The 20205-nt window shown below is 41.2% G+C and overlaps 2 protein-coding genes and 1 long non-coding RNA gene across 3 annotated transcripts; 1 reads left to right on the top strand and 2 right to left on the bottom strand.

The window, feature by feature from the left end:
• Positions 1 to 585: 585 nt before the first annotated feature.
• Positions 586 to 6170, bottom strand: LOC309713175 (G2/M phase-specific E3 ubiquitin-protein ligase-like; the record flags this gene model as incomplete). Its single annotated transcript, XM_082544576.1, has 9 exons — positions 5986 to 6170; positions 3710 to 4135; positions 3438 to 3498; positions 2735 to 2870; positions 2418 to 2513; positions 1899 to 2191; positions 1391 to 1614; positions 906 to 1106; positions 586 to 795 (listed from the first exon to the last, which is right to left on the bottom strand). The coding sequence occupies exons 2-9, from the start codon at positions 3815 to 3817 to the stop codon at positions 586 to 588; spliced, it is 1329 nt and encodes a 442-aa protein (XP_082400702.1). The 5' UTR covers positions 3818 to 4135; positions 5986 to 6170.
• Positions 6171 to 6175: 5 nt separating this feature from the next.
• Positions 6176 to 7162, top strand: LOC309712328. The gene is made up of 3 exons (XR_014278238.1): positions 6176 to 6232; positions 6518 to 6741; positions 7026 to 7162. It is a non-coding gene; the product is annotated as an uncharacterized lncRNA (long non-coding RNA).
• Positions 7163 to 11665: 4503 nt separating this feature from the next.
• LOC309712319 (uncharacterized protein) lies at positions 11666 to 14149 on the bottom strand. Its single transcript, XM_082543036.1, has 3 exons — positions 13872 to 14149; positions 13621 to 13683; positions 11666 to 13269 (listed from the first exon to the last, which is right to left on the bottom strand). Exons 1-3 carry the CDS (start codon positions 13971 to 13973, stop codon positions 12157 to 12159), a joined length of 1278 nt encoding a protein of 425 aa, XP_082399162.1. The 5' UTR covers positions 13974 to 14149; the 3' UTR covers positions 11666 to 12156.
• Between the last annotated feature and the right edge of the window lie 6056 nt (positions 14150 to 20205).

Raw genomic sequence — 20205 nt, 5'->3', positions numbered from 1 at the left:
GAGTTAACAAACCCACCATTTTAATTTCACTTTTTTGGAACATGTTTAGATGGTGCTGAATAAAGCTCCATTCATGAGTGCTACTAAGAAGCAGTAATGAAAAGCATCATCATCAGCCATTGTTGTTTCATTCACAAAAAGCTGAAGCTCATTTGCACATGTGTGTGCAATCGGGAGATGTTTGCTTTCATCGTGAATGAATGTTATTTTAGGAGCTGGTTGAAAACCTATGGCTGGAACCTTGCTGCTCCCGGTGGCAAAAGCCAAGATGTGACCAGGCCTCAAAGCCTTCACAAATGCCTCTTCATCCTTGGTAAGAGTCCTTTCTCCAAGTGAGTCTCTCAGCTCTTCATCTAAAAACAAAGAAAAACCACCGTTAACCTGGGGACACTAAAATAGTTAAAGCTTGAGCTAACAACTAAATGATGGCTAATGTTTTTATAAAAAATACAGAGGTTCTGTCTTTGCCTTGCTTGTCAGTTGTAAGCTATCATACATCTTTATTCCTGTTTTGTGTGTGCGCATGTGACATAAAAAGACAAAGTTTTACTTTAGTGTCCCGAATTGTTTCATGGCCAGACTACATTATGTGAATTTCTCCTTAATTTCGACACACTGGAGAAATTCCCGAAATTTGACCACCATCAGCTCCTCTCTAACTCTTCTGTTGCTCCCAAGGACAGAATAGCTTGGCCTGAGAACCCCAGCAATTAAACTGGCTGTCAGATCTTTGTCCTCCCCAGATAGGTCAAGCAGAACACGCAAACTGGGGTTCTCTCTCAGGAGTGATAAAATCTAGACAGAAAAGTTTAATGGTTAAATTCCAGTTTTAAATATAAAAAGTAGCTCACTCTAAATGATTATAAAATAATGACCAATTGATACAGAAAAAATATAAATCTCACTCCATAGTAGGACAAGCCATCAGTTAGTTGATCGAAACAGCTTTGCCGTTGCAGAACTGCAAGGTATAGAGCTGCATTTTTCACAAACAGATCTTTATTGGCCATGGTGACTGTGAGTGGAAGACCTTCAACTTGATATCGCCATGAGTCGCAGCAGCTGACTGCTTCCTCCAAATCATGTTGAGTTGTTGCATTTACAACCTAAATATTTAAGAAAAACACTTTAAATGTTTGTTTTTTACCAGTGTACACAAATACTGCAGATGGTTCATTTTAATTGGACTCGAAACGTTTTTGTTTTGGTTTATTTGGCTGTATTTCACCAATATTTTTTTTTTTAACAAAAAGGAAACAAATTGAAAATATAATACATGGAATTGCCTCTAATAACCAAAAGTGTATTTATTATATATTATAAAAGAAGACCAGAAGACTTGTGAATATAGGAAATATTACAATATTCTTGTTATAATATTGCAATTCACCTTTTTCAGATTCTCTCTTAACTCAGGGTCACCTATATCATCCGGTGTTAGGTGTACTTGAAGAATGTCTCCTGACACAATGTAGTCTACTACATGTGGAGAGAGAAAGGCAGGTGCTTCTCCACCTTGCACTATTATCGTGGACAACATCCTGCCAATGGTTCGATATACTCCATTTTGCAAGTGTAGGATGTTAAATTTCAGTGTGCATCCATTTGGTGTAGCTGAAAAATAACACACAAAAAAGTATATTCTGTACAGACCCCAAACTGATATCTTGAGATTGACAGACAAAAATGTATTACTTTTTTTTTTTTTTACTGTTTCAGACACACAGAACATAACAGATTTATTATCTGTAGTCATTTATTAACTTGTTAATGTTCTGTCAAACAATGTTCAGATCAGGTGGTTGTTGCGTTTGTAACATTATAAAAACGAGTGTCGTCAACAAGCCTTTAGGCCTTGAGTAAGTAAGTTAGTTAGTTTGACTGTGAAATCCTATTACCTTCAAAAGCACCACTGTCCTGAAAGATGGCCTTCACCAGTAAACGGAAAAACTCCCGCCTTGGCCCCCCAAGGTCAGCAGCATCTTCCTCTGTATCATGTTCATCGCTTGCAAATGTGACATAAAGCATCTCACAGCTTTCTGCAAACTTGGGTCTCTTGAACTGACGCAAAGCAGTCGACCACACATTGGCTCGACTGATATGGAGTTGTCTTGTTCCTGGTGTAATGACTTTCTCACTATGAGCTCTAAGAAGACCTTCAATTTCTTCTTTGCTGAGCTTCTTAAAAGACCTATATAAAAAAGGGACAATGACAAACAGATCTTGGGGAAAAATGGAAATTTGCTGTACATTTGACTCAAGTGCACAGAGTTACAACATATAATTATGTTGTGATAGTCCATATTAAATTAGTCAGAAATGAGCAATTACCTTTGTAATTGTGTAACTGCAAAAAATGATGCAAGTAAAGATGCAAATAAAATATTCAATTATCAAAGGTTACTTTCAAATCTTACCTTGAAATATGAACTTCACTCTGTCTATCAGACTCTTCTAGGAGGCTACGCTGAATTGCCTCTTCAAGAGCGTCATCTTCCTCCAGAAAAATAGGGCTAAGTAGATAAGAGATATTAGAAATCATAAAACATGTCAGCCTTGAAGAATTTCTCACACTACATCATTAAAAAAAAAAAAAAATTAAATGTAAATCCTAAAGTTGCAGTCATTCAGCAAAAAAAAAACCCAAACATGCAAATTGGAAACTTGCATCAAAACAATATCCTAAACAACATCTAAAATGAAGGATTTCTTTAACCCCTAGACAACAGCTTACACAAATTCTGCCACATTATATGGAAACATCTGCTGTCCCTCTGCCTGTCCCTCATTTTCACTCTCTTGAATGCAGCTCTCTGTTTCCTGATGCTTGGCCTCACTTTCACCTGGTGTTGTAGACAACGAATGATGCACTGAACAAAGGAAAGAAGGTCAGCATGACTTGCTTCATAATGTTAACAGAGCCTTTATATATCCTTATATTAGTTTAAGTGAAAGTTGGGCACATATTCCTCCTTGGCTGTAATCACCTGTGATAATTTGTAAACATTAAAATGGTAAATGGCCTGTATTTGTATAGCGCTTTTACTAGTCCCCCTAAGGACCCCAAAGCGCTTTACACACCCAGTCACACACTGGTGAAGGCAAGCTACAGTTGTAGCCACAGCTGCCCTGGGGCAGACTGACAGAGGCGAGGCTGCCATATCGCGCCATCGGCCCTTCTGGCCAACACCAGTAGGCGGTAGGTGAATGTCTTGCCCAAGGACACAACGACCGAGACTGTCCGAGCCGGGGCTCGAACCGGCAACCTTCCGATTACAAGGCAAACTCCCAACTCTTGAGCCACGATCGCCCCAATCGGACAAATTAACGATGCTCTCATCAAACAAACCCCCCAGGAATTATTACGCACTGCAGTAACAAAATCTAACTGGTCATCGAGCTTAGAACCTCACTAGGTTTTCATTCACGTCACATACCTCGTCTTCTCCGGCAGACTGGACTTTCAAAGTCACTGTCAGACAGCTCTTCTGGTTCCTCCTGAGGGAAAAGAAAGCATGTTCTACATAAAATCAAATACAGTTGCACCAAATCACTGGTAACACAGAGGCACATGGCTGCACTAAAAACTGTTTACACCTGCTGAAACTGCAATATTAATTACCGTAATACAATTAATAAAATTATGTTAAGGGAACAGACTCACTTTTTAGACAATAAATATTTCTGCACTGCAATATAAAATGTTTACCTGTGCAGGTTTTTGTATCCCTGCCATTATATAGAGGCAGGTGGTGGAACAAATTGAGCCAACTTCTTGGCCACCCCAAAGAAAACTGCTAGAAACATTTGGTTTCATTAGTCGTTTACATCCTCTAATTGTACTCAAATACTCAAAAGGGAATGTCTGGCCAGTTGACAGTGCAAATGTTCTTCTGAAGATTGCTGCTATTTCTTCTCTAAGTTGTGCTTCAGACCAGTCAGATGTAAAGGAGATCTTCCCAATAAGGCCATCTTGTGCTAGTTTTGCTCGTGAATCCCCTCTCGGTATGAGAAACGTTGATGCTGAAGACAAGGGCAAGCACACAACATCTTTTGTATAGTGTTTGCAGGTCTTGTTTTTTCTCACAAAATGTGAGCGCGTAGCATGAGCTTGAGGAACTGATGGAAGAGGAACCTGAAATGAATTCAAACACAGATACAGATAGACACCTATGCATTACAATACATCCGTAAGGTTTCTGTTATCTGTTCATTAAAAACAAACAAACAAACTGTAGACTCAGACCATCTTACTATTGTCTACCCATTACACAGAAAACTGAACCTTTTGTATCTTGTAGATTAGCATTGATTGTTGGTCAAGTTGGTGATTCAGTTCCCAGGTGCTCTAATCTAGAGCTCCCAATGAGTTTATCCGACTATGACTGTGTGCGAATGTTGGACAGAAAAAGTGCTTGTATTAATCTGTGCATGTGAATGGGTAAATGAGATCTGTTGTATAAAGTGCTTTGAGCACTCAATTAGAGTAGAAAAGGCCTGCAGTTAGGTCAGTGTGTATTTGGACCCTAACAAGTTTATTTTGTTGCCCGTTTACTGAAACATATTCCAATCAAAATTATATCATGGACATGATGTGCAGACTCAGCTTTAATTTAGGGTATCCATATTAAAATGATGATGTCATTACCAATTAAGCAGATAAAAGGCCTGGAATTGATTTGAGACGTAGTGTTTGCATTTTGAAAATTTTACTGTGAACAGACAACATGCGGTCAAAGAGAACATAACAGAAAAAAGAAAATTAAGAAATTAATACAGCCACTACAGTGACCATCAAAACGATGAAAAATATTGACGTAAAATTTATTTTGTGACACCACAGAACAAATGATAGCGTATAATATGAAAAGATAGATGTTTTCATATTGTCATATCAAACAGCCCTAATACAGAGGGTTCACTGCAAGGTGCAAGCCACTCATAAGCCTCAAGAATAGAAAGGCTAGAATGGACTTAACAAAAAAAAAAAAAAAACAAAAAAAACAAAAAAAACATCTAGTAAAAGCCAGCTAAATTTTGGAAAAACATTCTTTGGACAGATAAAACCAAGATCAACCTCTACCAGAATGATGGCAAGAAAAAAGTATGGAGAAGGGTGGAACGACTCATGATCCAAAGCATACCACATCATCTGTAAAACATGGCAGAGGCAGTGTGATGGTTTGGGCGTGCATGGCTGCCAGTGGCACTGGTAGTGTTTACTGAATATGTGACACAGGACTGAAGCAGCTGAATGTGTTCAGAGACATACTTGTCTGCTTAAGTCCAGCTAAAAGTAGTCACATTGATTGGGCAGCATTTAATAATAAAGATGGAAGATGACCCAAAACATACAGTCCAAGCACCCCATGACTTTAATAAAGTAAAGAAATAGAATATTCTTGAATGGCCAAGTCAATCACTGGATTTTAACCCAATTGAGCATACATTTCAGTTGTTGAAGACTAAATTTAGGACAGAAAGGCCCACAAACAAACAGCAACTGAAAGCCAATGCAGTAAAGGCCTGGCAGAGCCTTAGTAAGGAGGAATGCCAGCATCTGGTGGTGTCCATGACTTCAAGACTTCAGGCTGTCATTGCCAACAAAGGGTTTTGAATAAAGTAATAGAAATTATCATTTTATTTTCAGTTATTTAATTTGTCTAATTACTTTAGAGCCTCTGAAATGATAGGATTGTGTTTACAAATTAATTTTTCCCTCTCACATTTTTATGCATTCATTTAGTCCAACCCACTGAATTAAAACTTAAAGTCTGCACTTCAACTGCATTGGAGTAGTTTCATTTTTAATTCATTCTGGTAATGTACAGAAGCAACATTAGAAAATGTGTCTGTATCCAACTACTTATGAACCTGACTGTATATCAAAACCAGTCAGCTAAGATAAGATAACATACCTTTATTAGTCCCACAAGGGGAAATTTCATGATAAATGAATTAAATGATATGTGTAAGAAGGCCTACCGAGCAGTATGGTATCCCAGTGGAGACGGCAGGTCTACTTGGTCCAGGTGCATTGCTGGATTCCTAAGGAAACATTTACATCAAGAACGACTGTTACCTACCTACCAAATAAATAAATAGAGTTGTATGATGTTCGATCTCTGTCTGCTGCCTACCAAATGAAATAATTGAGGACTAGCTAAGTAATTTAGGGAGTTTTTCCGTTTACTGGTGAAGGCCATCTTTCAGGACAGTGGTGCTTTTGAAGGTAATAGGATTTCACAGTCAAACTAACTAACTTACTTACTCAAGGCCTAAAGGCTTGTTGACGACACTCGTTTTTATAATGTTACAAACGCAACAACCACCTGATCTGAACATTGTTTGACAGAACATTAACAAGTTAATAAATGACTACAGATAATAAATCTGTTATGTTCTGTGTGTCTGAAACAGTAAAAAAAAAAAAAAAGTAATACATTTTTGTCTGTCAATCTCAAGATATCAGTTTGGGGTCTGTACAGAATATACTTTTTTGTGTGTTATTTTTCAGCTACACCAAATGGATGCACACTGAAATTTAACATCCTACACTTGCAAAATGGAGTATATCGAACCATTGGCAGGATGTTGTCCACGATAATAGTGCAAGGTGGAGAAGCACCTGCCTTTCTCTCTCCACATGTAGTAGACTACATTGTGTCAGGAGACATTCTTCAAGTACACCTAACACCGGATGATATAGGTGACCCTGAGTTAAGAGAGAATCTGAAAAAGGTGAATTGCAATATTATAACAAGAATATTGTAATATTTCCTATATTCACAAGTCTTCTGGTCTTCTTTTATAATATATAATAAATACACTTTTGGTTATTAGAGGCAATTCCATGTATTATATTTTCAATTTGTTTCCTTTTTGTTAAAAAAAAAAATATTGGTGAAATACAGCCAAATAAACCAAAACAAAAACGTTTCGAGTCCAATTAAAATGAACCATCTGCAGTATTTGTGTACACTGGTAAAAAACAAACATTTAAAGTGTTTTTCTTAAATATTTAGGTTGTAAATGCAACAACTCAACATGATTTGGAGGAAGCAGTCAGCTGCTGCGACTCATGGCGATATCAAGTTGAAGGTCTTCCACTCACAGTCACCATGGCCAATAAAGATCTGTTTGTGAAAAATGCAGCTCTATACCTTGCAGTTCAGCAACGGCAAAGCTGTTTCGATCAACTAACTGATGGCTTGTCCTACTATGGAGTGAGATTTATATTTTTTCTGTATCAATTGGTCATTATTTTATAATCATTTAGAGTGAGCTACTTTTTATATTTAAAACTGGAATTTAACCATTATTTAAACTTTTCTGTCTAGATTTTATCACTCCTGAGAGAGAACCTGTCACGGTCCGCTGTGACAGACCGTGTGGAGAGTGCGTGGAGGACTCAGGTGCGGACACGAGTGATAAGGAAGTGAACTTTAAACAAAAGCGAGCCTTTTATTGTGGCTGATGAATACAAAAGAAGCAAACCAGAATAAGGGCAGCACAAGAGCAATAACTAAACAGAAACCTAAACTGGGAATAAACTAAGGTAAGGCTATGACTTGGAATACAATAGACCGGGCATGGAAACACGGAGGGTGGGAACACAGACGACGCGACACAGACTGTACGAAACACAGAGACTAAATACACATGAGGGATGATCAGGGGAAGTGGATGCACACGGGGAACACAGGTGACACTGATAATCATAACAAGACACGGCAGGAGTGAACGCAACACTGATGGGAGATGGGCAAAGTAAAGCAGGAAGTACACAGAGGTTCAAACAGGAGGAGAGAGAGCACGGGGAGAACGCAGACATAACGGGCTGGGGAAAACATAGAATAAAGCACAAAGAGAGACGAGGGCTCATAAATACACGGAGGGGCACACAGGGGGTAAGAGTCACGAAGGGAAAACACATAAGGAACAACGTAACAGATCAACCCAGGAAGCATGGCCTAAATAAAGAACAAAATACAAAAATACATGAAAACTAAGAATACTGGGCCCACATGGCCCAGGACCATGACACCACCCCCCCCTAAAGGGCTGGCTCCCGACAGCCCAAACCCGAGAAACAAAACACAAGCGAAACAGAAAACACCCCACCCAGGGCGGGAGGCGGGGGACCAGGACGGAGGGACCAGAACGGGAAACAAAAACAAACAACAGAAAACACAGGAGCACATGACTAGTCCAAATAAGGTTCAGGGGGCCGACCCAGAGCCCACAGGCACAAGAGTTCACGGGTCACACGGTCGGGGGGCCGACCAGGCGGGTGGCACAGGTGACAGAGTTGGTCCGGAGGCCGGCCGCGCGGAAGGCAGCGGCGGCGGCGAGGGAGACGACAGAGTTGGTCCGGAGGCCGGCCGCGCGGAAGGCAGCGGCGGCGGCGAGGGAGACGACGGAGCAGTTCAGGGGGCTGGCCGCGCGGAAGGCAGCGGCGGCTTTCCAGTCTCAGGCGTGCTGGCCATGGCCTGGTGGGCACAGGACCAGCCGATGGCGATGCGGGGGCCGGACCAGGCGTCGCTGCAGAGGCTGAGGCTGGAGCTGCGGCTGACGAAGACTCTGAGGCTGGAGCTGTGGCTGACGAAGCACGGGCTGGAGCTGCGGCTGACGAAGCACGGGCTGGAGCTGGACTAGGAGGAGCAGAAGCAGAAGGTGGCTGGATGGGCTCCTCGGGCCCTCCAGCTGAGGTGGCATGGTGCTGGACGGGCGGCTCGGGCCCCCCAGCAGACGTGGCATGAGGCTGGTGCGGTTCTCCTGAACCCCCAGCTGACGAGGAAGGTTGCTGAACGGGCCCCTCGGACCCTCCAGCGGAGACAGGAGGCTGAACGGGCCCCTCGGACCCTCCAGCGGAGACAGGAGGCTGAACGGGCCCCTCGGACCCTCCAGCTGACGAGGCGTGAGGCTGGACAGGCCCCTCGGACCCTCCAGCGGAGATAGGCGGCCGGGGCAGAAAGCAGTCTGAGGCGGAGAGAAAGCTCACGCCATTCCTAGCAGGCTCAGAAGCAAACTGTACAGCCGACGTGTGAACCCCTTTCACTGTCTCATGAACCTGGGCTTCATGTGGTACGACTATGAGAGCAACGCTAGAAAAAGTCCTGGATTCTACAGAGACAAGAACATGGTCTGTGGTTTCGTTGTGTGCTCCTTCAAAACAGTTACACACAGTTCTTTCAGCTCTGGAGCCCAATTCCGTTATAGTCTCCGGTCCCGGCAAATCAACACTCATCTCACTCTGCTTCATAGAAGGGACGTGAGGCGCAAAAACGCAGTCACTCACCGGAGTTAGTGCGGTGCAACGGCGGTGCCGGCGCCGCCCCCTTCTGGTAGCTGGCGCGATGGGCGCTGATGCCACCACTGCAGAGGGTGGCGTAGCGGCAACACCCTCCTCTGCCCATATCCTCGCTAACGGCGAGGCAGGGGAAGCGAAGTCTGAGCGGGTTGGAAACGGCGAGCGGCTGGTAGGCGGTGCAGCAGGTGAGAGTTCCTCCTCTGGGATGAGCCAGGGTTTCCACCGGAGCTCGTCCTCCCGATAAGCCCGTAACACCTGCTGACGCTCATCGTCCCCGAAGTCTATGGCCTCCACCGCCTCCGTGTGCCGGTTAGTGCAGCATGACGGTGGCGGAAACGAGGAAGCCGATCCACGGTGAGGCGATGGCTGAGTGGAAGTGGACCTCAGCGTTCCCCCTGTCGCAGCCTCTGGCTCATGAGGCAGCGGCGCCGACACCCGTTTACGGGGTGGAGGTGTGGGTGCTGAGGCGGCATCCAGGACCCTCTGGGCCAGCGCACGGGCACGAAGCTCCTCCTTCAGGGGGCCCAGGGAGTCAAATGCCTCGACGAGGCGGGGGAGCTGTCGCAACCGCGGCTCCCGCAACATAATGGCGTCCACGGCCGCCAATCCCGTGGAAACCACTCTCGGATCCGTGCATCCGATGATGCGATCCATAACGCGGCAGAGCCTGTTCAGCTCCTCTCCCACCTCCTCCGAAATGTCCGCTGAGTCCGACATGGTCGCGTCGTACTGTCACGGTCCGCTGTGACAGACCGTGTGGAGAGTGCGTGGAGGACTCAGGTGCGGACACGAGTGATAAGGAAGTGAACTTTAAACAAAAGCGAGCCTTTTATTGTGGCTGATGAATACAAAAGAAGCAAACCAGAATAAGGGCAGCACAAGAGCAATAACTAAACAGAAACCTAAACTGGGAATAAACTAAGGTAAGGCTATGACTTGGAATACAATAGACCGGGCATGGAAACACGGAGGGTGGGAACACAGACGACGCGACACAGACTGTACGAAACACAGAGACTAAATACACATGAGGGATGATCAGGGGAAGTGGATGCACACGGGGAACACAGGTGACACTGATAATCATAACAAGACACGGCAGGAGTGAACGTAACACTGATGGGAGATGGGCAAAGTAAAGCAGGAAGTACACAGAGGTTCAAACAGGAGGAGAGAGAGCACGGGCAGAACGCAGACATAACGGGCTGGGGAAAACATAGAATAAAGCACAAAGAGAGACGAGGGCTCATAAATACACGGAGGGGCACACAGGGGGTAAGAGTCACGAAGGGAAAACACATAAGGAACAACGTAACAGATCAACCCAGGAAGCATGGCCTAAATAAAGAACAAAATACAAAAATACATGAAAACTAAGAATACTGGGCCCACATGGCCCAGGACCATGACAGAACCCCAGTTTGCGTGTTCTGCTTGACCTATCTGGGGAGGACAAAGATCTGACAGCCAGTTTAATTGCTGGGGTTCTCAGGCCAAGCTATTCTGTCCTTGGGAGCAACAGAAGAGTTAGAGAGGAGCTGATGGTGGTCAAATTTCGGGAATTTCTCCAGTGTGTCGAAATTAAGGAGAAATTCACATAATGTAGTCTGGCCATGAAACAATTCGGGACACTAAAGTAAAACTTTGTCTTTTTATGTCACATGCGCACACACAAAACAGGAATAAAGATGTATGATAGCTTACAACTGACAAGCAAGGCAAAGACAGAACCTCTGTATTTTTTATAAAAACATTAGCCATCATTTAGTTGTTAGCTCAAGCTTTAACTATTTTAGTGTCCCCAGGTTAACGGTGGTTTTTCTTTGTTTTTAGATGAAGAGCTGAGAGACTCACTTGGAGAAAGGACTCTTACCAAGGATGAAGAGGCATTTGTGAAGGCTTTGAGGCCTGGTCACATCTTGGCTTTTGCCACCGGGAGCAGCAAGGTTCCAGCCATAGGTTTTCAACCAGCTCCTAAAATAACATTCATTCACGATGAAAGCAAACATCTCCCGATTGCACACACATGTGCAAATGAGCTTCAGCTTTTTGTGAATGAAACAACAATGGCTGATGATGATGCTTTTCATTACTGCTTCTTAGTAGCACTCATGAATGGAGCTTTATTCAGCACCATCTAAACATGTTCCAAAAAAGTGAAATTAAAATGGTGGGTTTGTTAACTCTAATCCTGTTCATTAATTGTAGTTTCAAGTAACTTTGCTTCATACAAGATAGTTGAAATAAATTCTGACTGCATTTAATGTTGAAATGTAATAATTTTCAAAGCTTCAATAGATTTATAAAAATGCTAACTCTGTATTTTCAACGACAAATCAATAAAGTCACTGGTGTAATACAATAATTTTATTAAGCTTTTCTTTTTTAAACAAGGACACTTCAAAACAGTTTATGCACAGAGTATACTAAACATGCTTTGTAGAACAAGCCAGGATTACTTAGACATCTAACAGCAACATTTATTAAGACTATTGCAACTTTACAATGATTAAAACAATACTGTAGATAATCTTGTGAATTGATTTAAAGACTGACTGTTCCGTGTTGATAATTTTCACTGTTATACTGTATTACAGTGTGAATTTGATCTTTACTTCAATCTGAATAACTGGTTTTACCCATAAACTAAAAGTGGTTGTAGCCTTCTGAATAGCCTATGAGTCACTGTCAGTCATTAACTCTGAGTCCTTATGTGGCAGGAGGCATCACTGCTAGAGGGGAGGGGCTTCTGCAGTAGTACAAAAAATGCATTTACTGTACAGCATTTAAGAATATTAAGTGTCATCACTCTTTAGAACATCACTGGTATCCTGTGGTTGAGGTCACACATTTACAAGTTTGTTAAAAATATACTGCCGTGTTCGTTGAAACAATGTTTTACCATTATTGTTGTCTTCTTCAAAAGGGTGAATGCTTGTATATAGCTCTTGTAAATCGCTGTCATTTAATGGGACAAACCTACTTTCAGAGTTTGACAAGGAGGGTATGGAGACCTCTGCTGTAGAAAGTTCTGGGTTGTGACGATGAGACACATGAGTTCCGCAGGCAAAAAGCTGGATGGGAGTTCTATTACCTTCAGTGGAAACAGAGTGATTGTTATATCCAGCTTTGAATTCCTTCAAAGTGCGGTTGATTCGTGGTAGAAACACATAATGAAGGCAAAATAGGTCTGTTGCATTTTCTAAGTCTAGGATACCAAGTGATTCCAATTCATAAAATATAGGTGCATAAATGCGGCTACAGTTGTTGTTTAAGTCTCGGTTGAAACGCTCAATCCTCTGGTTGTGCACAGAACTTCCCATTAAGACAGAGCTTTCACCCCTGCTTGCTCGCATGTCCTCCCAAATCTGAGCATTCTCTCCTCCGTGATCAGTCCTGATATGCAGGGGTCTGCCAAATTGTCCAACAGCTGCAGTAAAGAGGGCTTTCACAGTCTCAGCTCGATTATTGCTGGAGCACTGAAGAAACATCAACATCCTGCTGTATCCATCTATTGCACCATGAACAACAAACTTCCAACGAATCAGTTTGTGATTTCCATCTATGTGCCATATGAAATTTGGATGAGGCACAGAATATACTCGCCGAGCAACTGCAGTTCTTCTCCTGGATAGAACACCAGCCGAGTCCACCCTCCGCAGTGACTTTCTTACGCGCCATCTTTGAACCACTATGTTTTTGGAACGCAGATGACCCATCAGCATCACTTCTCCAACATTTGGATGTTCAGTTTTTATCTGGGACACTATCTGATCTAACTCATGGTCACTGATTACATTGAATTTTGACTCTGAGATATTATAGTCTTGCAGTAACTTATACAGAGTGGGCCTGGAGATGGAAAGGATAGATGCAGCTTCAGTAAAAGATGTTTTCAGGGAAAGAACATTTTCCAATTCCTCTTTGGAAATCTGAAGCCTTCCTTGGTAACCATCCTAGAACACGGCACAGAAAATCTCAATGAGCACAATTCTATAACAAAAGATGGGTAATTTGAGGCAATTGTACTGTGACAGATTAGCTAGAGTAATATTTTATCAATAGTTTTAAAATATGAAAGTGAGCAATCAAAAGACACTTCACAGCAAAAACCGTAATAAAATATGACGTAAAACTTGTGAATGTTGTTGGTGGTGATGTGACACTGCTAGTAATGGACCCCTAAGAAGATGAAATGTATGTAGAATCAGAATCATTACTTTGACAGGATTTAATTTAAGGTGACATATTACACCAAAGAAAAAACAAAAATTAGTCAGCTAAATGATATGTGTAAGAAGGCCTACCGAGCAGTATGGTATCCCAGTGGAGACGGCAGGTCTACTTGGTCCAGGTGCATTGCTGGATTCCTAAGGAAACATTTACATCAAGAACGACTGTTACCTACCTACCAAATAAATAAATAGAGTTGTATGATGTTCGATCTCTGTCTGCTGCCTACCAAATGAAATAATTGAGGACTAGCTAAGTAATTTAGCTTTGCTAGTTTTGCTAACACTGCTATCAACCCGTCCAAAATGCTATACAATAAACTTACCAAGTGCTGCGGCGTTTGTGAGGTCGAGGGTGCATTACCGCTGAATCGTTGGATGGCCGACAAAACGGCTCTTCCAATGTTTTCAGCTAAATCGCTGGACATGCTGGTAGGGAATAGTCGAAGCAGCTCATGGCAGTCAAAAGTGACCGTAAGAGGAGCGCAAACACCGTTCCTGACCGCGACCGGCACACTTTAGCGCGGGAGGTTTTCTTGAAGCTTTTATTTTGGTATTTCCGTTGACCCGTACAATAAATTTGCATATTAGCTAAATATTTAGTTTCCCGTAACATTTAGATTTAACATTTAACATTTAGATTTATATATAACATTTAGATTTATATACAACATTTAGATTTAACATTTAACATTTAGATTTATATATAACATTTAGATTTAATATTTAACATTTAGATTTAACATTTAACATTTAGATTTAACATTTAACATTTAGATTTATATATAACATTTAGATTTAACATTTAACATTTAGATTTATATATAATATTTACATTTAACATTTAACATTTACATTTAAATATAATATTTACATTTAACATTTAACATTTACATTTAAATATAATATTTACATTTAACATTTAGCATTTAGATTTAACATTTAACATTTAGATTTAACATTTAGCATTTAGATTTAACATTTAAAATCCTGTTTTAAATATGAAAAGTTACAAATATTTTACTAAATGTTGTAAAAAATGACTCGAAAAAACATGTTTTTGTAAGATTTAGAGCTAAATGTGGAAAAATGTTGCTGTTAATTTCGGCATGTTTCAGTTTACAAACGGCGCCCCATAGTATTGGGACTGCTCAGTATGTCACTAAATTAGATCTTCTTAAAGGTTACTAGCAGGTTCCTTTAACTGAACGTGCCTCTAACATCTCTGCCTTTGTAACACCTGATGATTTTTTGCAGTACACAGTCATGGCGTTTGGAATGTATAACGCTCCAGCCACCTTCCAGAGGCTGGTAAATAAAGTCCTCCGTGGCCTGTCCAACTGCAGTGCCTACCTAGATGATCTAGTAATTTATGCTGAAACATGGCAAGATCATTTGGAAACTCTACGCCAGGTATTCCACCGTTTGGCTCAGGCGACTCTAATTCTCAACTTAGCCAAGTGTGAGTTTGCCAAAGCTACGGTGACGTACTTGGGCAGGGCGGTGGGACGTGGACATGTCCGGCCCATTGATGCCAAAGTAGCAGTGATTAAAGAGTTCCCCACACCTAGTACCGGGTGTGAGTTGTGTAGGTTTCTAGGGATGGTGGTAGTGATCTGTTGGTCAAGAACAAAACGGCTCTTAGAGCCGGATCTTTGAAGTGAACAACGCGAGCTGGCTCCTTATCGCAAGCCGTGGGTTTTTTCTTTTCTTTCTCTCACCCTCTCTCTCGCACTTTTTTCCGCTTCACTCTGCACGTGAGCCTTGTGCTTTGCGCTGGGAAGAGGGGGGAGTATGAGGTGCCGTAAGGGACATTATTACTGAAACGCTCTCACACACACTACTGAAACGCTCTCACACACACAACTGAAATTTTAGCTCTCACACACACTACTGAAACGCTCTCACACACACAACTGAAATTTTAGCTCTCACACACACAACTGAAACGCTCTCACACACACAACTGAAATTTTAGCTCTCACACACACTACTGAAACGCTCTCACACACACAACTGAAATTTTAGCTCTCACACACACAACTGAAACGCTCTCACACACACAACTGAAACGCTCTCACACACACAACTGAAACGCTCTCACACACACAACTGAAACGCTCTCACACACACTACTGAAATTTTAGCTCTCACACACACTACTGAAACGCTCTCACACACACTACTGAAACGCTCTCACACACACTACTGAAATTTTAGCTCTCACACACACAACTGAAACGCTCTCACACACACAACTGAAACGCTCTCACACACACAACTGAAACGCTCTCACACACACAACTGAAATTTTAGCTCTCACACACACAACTGAAACGCTCTCACACACACTACTGAAAAACCAAGGCATTTCAGTTGAACAGGAAGGCATTTCAGTTAAACAGGAAGGCATTTCAGTTGAACAGGAAGGCATTTCAGTTAAACAGGAAGGTGTTTCAGTTGAACAGGAAGGTGTTTCAGTCGAACAGGAAGGCGTTTCAGTTGAACAGGAAGGCATTTCAGTTGAACAGGAAGGCATTTCAGTTAAACAGGAAGGTGTTTCAGTCGAACAGGAAGGCGTTTCAGTTGAACAGGAAGGCATTTCAGTTAAACAGGAAGGCATTTCAGTTAAACAGGAAGTTAATTCTTGACAAGGAAACTGAAGGAAAAAGTGTTAGATTTCAAACAAACCACTACACAGATGTCTACTCAGCAAACTGTTAGTTAGGGGTGGGTTTTTATAATCGATTTATTGATTAAAATCGATTCTGGCTTGGATAACGTGAAATCGATTCATTAAAATCCTGAATCGATTTTTTAATATAAATTTATTTTACCCGAAATGCCAGAATCTCTGGTGAAACCTCACAAAATTTCAACAACCACCAAACAGCTAAGACAGTAAATGAGAGCAGGTACATGGCTTCTGCACAAAGACGTAAACACACAGCGCGGACCCGCGGATCAGAATCAGTGAGATGTCGCCTTTCTCACCCGACAGCACGGACACGGTCGGGGCTGAAAGCCGACAGCTCGCTGACTCTGATCTGTCGGCAGGTCCGCGCTTTGTTTTCACCCCGTTTTTGCGCCGATTCTAAAGCTGTTAGTTTTATCTCTCTCCAAACAATATTGACTGAACCAGCAGCAAAAGAAGATCCAAACTGCACTTCACATAAAAATCGTCATGAATTCCCTAACTGTTTTGCTTCCACCACGATAAAATCGCACGTCATGCACAGCCCTCTCTCTCTCTTTCTCTCTCTCTGTACTTCAAGAACAGTTTCCCGTCTAAAAATCTGTTTTCTGTATTATTCGCTTGCTTGTTATGCACAAGTCTACTGTTGTTTACAGCGCAGTCGGCCGCTGTTTTTTGTTTTTTTTTTTCATTTTACATACTTCCGAAAAGAAAACCTAATTTCTGCCGTTCAATACTGAATAAATTTAAACTTTTTAAAATTATGCAAAATGCAAAACGTTAGCCGTGTCTCTAATAAAACCGCTGTAACGTCAGAGGTAACGTTCATATGTTAATGGTTTTCTTTCGTTTTTGATGTACTGCAGAATATTTTTTATAAAATCCCAGGCCAGGAAAACCACCTTCATGTTTTTATGTGTTTTATCTTCAGCTACTTTGACACAAAGGCATCTGCTGTGATGCTCACACCTTTGATAAAGTCTTGCGTGTGTCAGCTTCCTTTTTTTAAATACAAAAATATGTAAATGTACTGATCTGAATTATAATATTTCTGACTGTCAAAATTCCCCATAATCAAATCGAATTGAATTGAATCGAATCGTGGAACAAATCGATTCTGGACTTTAGTGAGACAGCTGCATTACTTAACAATATATTAGCCTCAGCATAAGTCAAAATTTAGAATAGCGGGAGACGTGCATTATCCTGGTTATTTTTTTGGCATATGTGCTTTTTGTCTTTTTTTTAGCAAAGAAAAATATCTTAAAACCATCAATAAAACCAGGGAGAGAAGGCTTAGCGTTCCTCCATTTAGCACAATGGATATGATATTTACTCAAAAGTATTGTTAAGATATTCATTGTGTGTACTCATGTTGTACAGTGTTTAACTGCATTATGGTTACTGTGGTTTAACAGAGACAGTATTTTAGTTGCTACCACAAGGAGGCACTGTTTCATTGTAAGAGCACGGATGCTGCGTCATCACGCCCCTAAGAAAAAAAAAAAGTATACCACAACGAAAATGGCACCCATGAGAAAAGTTTTGCCGCATGTTGATGAGGAATAAAGTTCCCAAAAATATTAAGGACATTTTTTCCTCCGTCGTCATTTTCCTTCGAGTTGATCGCTGTCGATGCTGCAATACTCAACAAGTATGATGATGTTAATAATGTCTGAGACATCCAATGCTAGATGATCCATATAAAAAAAATTATGATGTAATTCAAACAGTGGCACATCATTAATATTTAGGGAAATCCAATTTTTTAAGTTGCACCAAATACATTGTGTGATAGGGCATAGGAAAAAAAAAAGATGTTCTAGGGTTTCATTTTCATCAGTACAAAAAGAACACTGATCCACCTCAAAGCCAAATCTCTTTTTTTAGAAATTCTGCCACAGTATTAGTTTTGTTTAAAGTGTGTTTCTTTAACTTTAGGTAGAATAGGCTATTTCATAAATTTTTAGTATGCTTTATCCAGTGTATATGAAATAACTAAATTAGAACCATGCCATGTAACCATTCTGTTGTAACTATGAAATATTTTGTCTTTGAAGAAACTACTAACAAATTTCTTATTGCATTTTTATCAAACAGCTGACATTGCCCTAGCAATAAATTTGGGAGCACTGATGAGAAATTATTGTATATCATAAAAATTTTAATCAAATGAAGCAGAGGCAGTGGGACCAGTTCACAAAATTTGTTATATTCTCTTTGAGAACAGTTTAGACAATATTTTTCTGAAAAGTCTGTGTAACTTAGAATGACACCGTTATCATCCAACAAATCTGTTATGAATATAATATTTTTGTTCAAACCAGTCACTCTTGAAAATTGATTTTTGATTAAGTGTTATTACCCTATTATTCCATAAGGTTGAATTATGGGGAGAAGTTGTGGGTAAATCTCATTTTCCCAAAAATGCAACGTCTGTTTTGGAAAGTTTGATATCTTTATGGGGATTTTATTTGCCGCAAAATCACATTTCAAAATAAAGTCTAATCCTGTATACTATTTTATTAAACAAGAATCATGGGATGTGGAGCTAAGTAGAGTCTGGCTGTGACAGACAAGATTTTAACCATTTAATTCTAAGGGTGCCAACCATAAATTCCAATTCTGGAGTTTTGATACCACCTTTATTGTATCCCTTCACAAGCTGAGATCTTTCTATGTAATGGGTTTTATTCCTCCACAAAAATTCGAACACATTTCTATTTATGGTTTTCATGGTATTTATCGTTTTTTTATTTTTTATATTGTTTACGTGGCGCAAAAAAGGTTGGGGACTGCTGTACTAGCAGGTTGCTGAGTAGAAATCCTTGTAGTGTTTTGAAATATACCACTTTTTCCATCAGTTTCCTTGTCAGGAAACAACTTCCTGTTCAGCAGAAATGCCTCTGGTTTCAGTGGTGTGTGTGAGAGCGTTTCAGTAGTGTGTGTGAGAGCGTTTCAGTTGTGTGTGTGAGAGCGTTTCAGTAGTGTGCGTGAGAGCTAAAATTTCAGTAGTGTGTGTGAGAGCGTTTCAGTAGTGTGTGTGAAAGCGTTTCAGTAGTGTGTGTGAGAGCGTTTCAGTTGTGTGTGTGAGAGTGTTTCAGTTGTGTGTGTGAGAGCGTTTCAGTAGTGTGTGTGAGAGCGTTTCAGTAGTGTGTGTGAGAGCTAAAATTTCAGTAGTGTGTGTGAGAGCTAAAATTTCAGTTGTGTGTGTGAGAGCTAAAATTTCAGTTGTGTGTGTGAGAGCGTTTCAGTAGTGTGTGTGAGAGCGTTTCAGTAGTGTGTGTGAGAGCGTTTCAGTTGTGTGTGTGAGAGCTAACATTTCAGTAGTGTGTGTGAGAGCGTTTCAGTTGTGTGTGTGAGAGCTAAAATTTCAGTAGTGTGTGTGAGAGCGTTTCAGTTGTGTGTGTGAGAGCGTTTCAGTAGTGTGTGTGAGAGCTAAAATTTCAGTAGTGTCTGTGAGAGCGTTTCAGTTGTGTGTGTGAGAGCGTTTCAGTAGTGTGTGTGAGAGCTAAAATTTCAGTAGTGTGTGTGAGAGCTAAAATTTCAGTAGTGTGTGTGAGAGCTAAAATTTCAGTTGTGTGTGTGAGAGCTAAAATTTCAGTAGTGTGTGTGAGAGCGTTTCAGTAGTGTGTGTGAGAGCGTTTCAGTAGTGTGTGTGAGAGCGTTTCAGTAGTATGTGTGAGAGCGTTTCAGTAGTATGTGTGAGAGCGTTTCAGTAGTGTGTGTGAGAGCGTTTCAGTTGTGTGTGTGAGAGCTAAAATTTCAGTAGTGTGTGTGAGAGCGTTTCAGTTGTGTGTGTGAGAGCTAAAATTTCAGTAGTGTGTGTGAGAGCATTTCAGTTGTGTGTGTGAGAGCGTTTCAGTTGTGTGTGTGAGAGCGTTTCAGTTGTGTGTGTGAGAGCGTTTCAGTAATAATGTCCCTTACGGCACCTCATAGGGGAGGGGCGGTAGTAACACTCGCAA

This window comes from Aulonocara stuartgranti (assembly GCF_965226115.1).
Source record: "Aulonocara stuartgranti genome assembly, chromosome: 8".
Lineage (NCBI taxonomy): Eukaryota > Metazoa > Chordata > Actinopteri > Cichliformes > Cichlidae > Aulonocara > Aulonocara stuartgranti.
Note: the sequence above shows the minus strand (reverse complement) of the source record. Positions and strands in the feature narration are given on the sequence as shown.

Bases quoted from the DNA above. Each gene is read 5' to 3' on its own strand.
- LOC309712319 (XM_082543036.1), bottom strand. From the start codon at position 13,973: ATGTCCAGCGATTTAGCTGAAAACATTGGAAGAGCCGTTTTGTCGGCC. The intron at 13,684-13,871 runs GTAAGTTTATTG...ATGTTTCCTTAG, and splicing joins CACAAACGCCGCAGCACTTG to GAATCCAGCAATGCACCTGG. The intron at 13,270-13,620 runs GTAGGCCTTCTT...GCCGTGTTCTAG, and splicing joins CTGGGATACCATACTGCTCG to GATGGTTACCAAGGAAGGCT.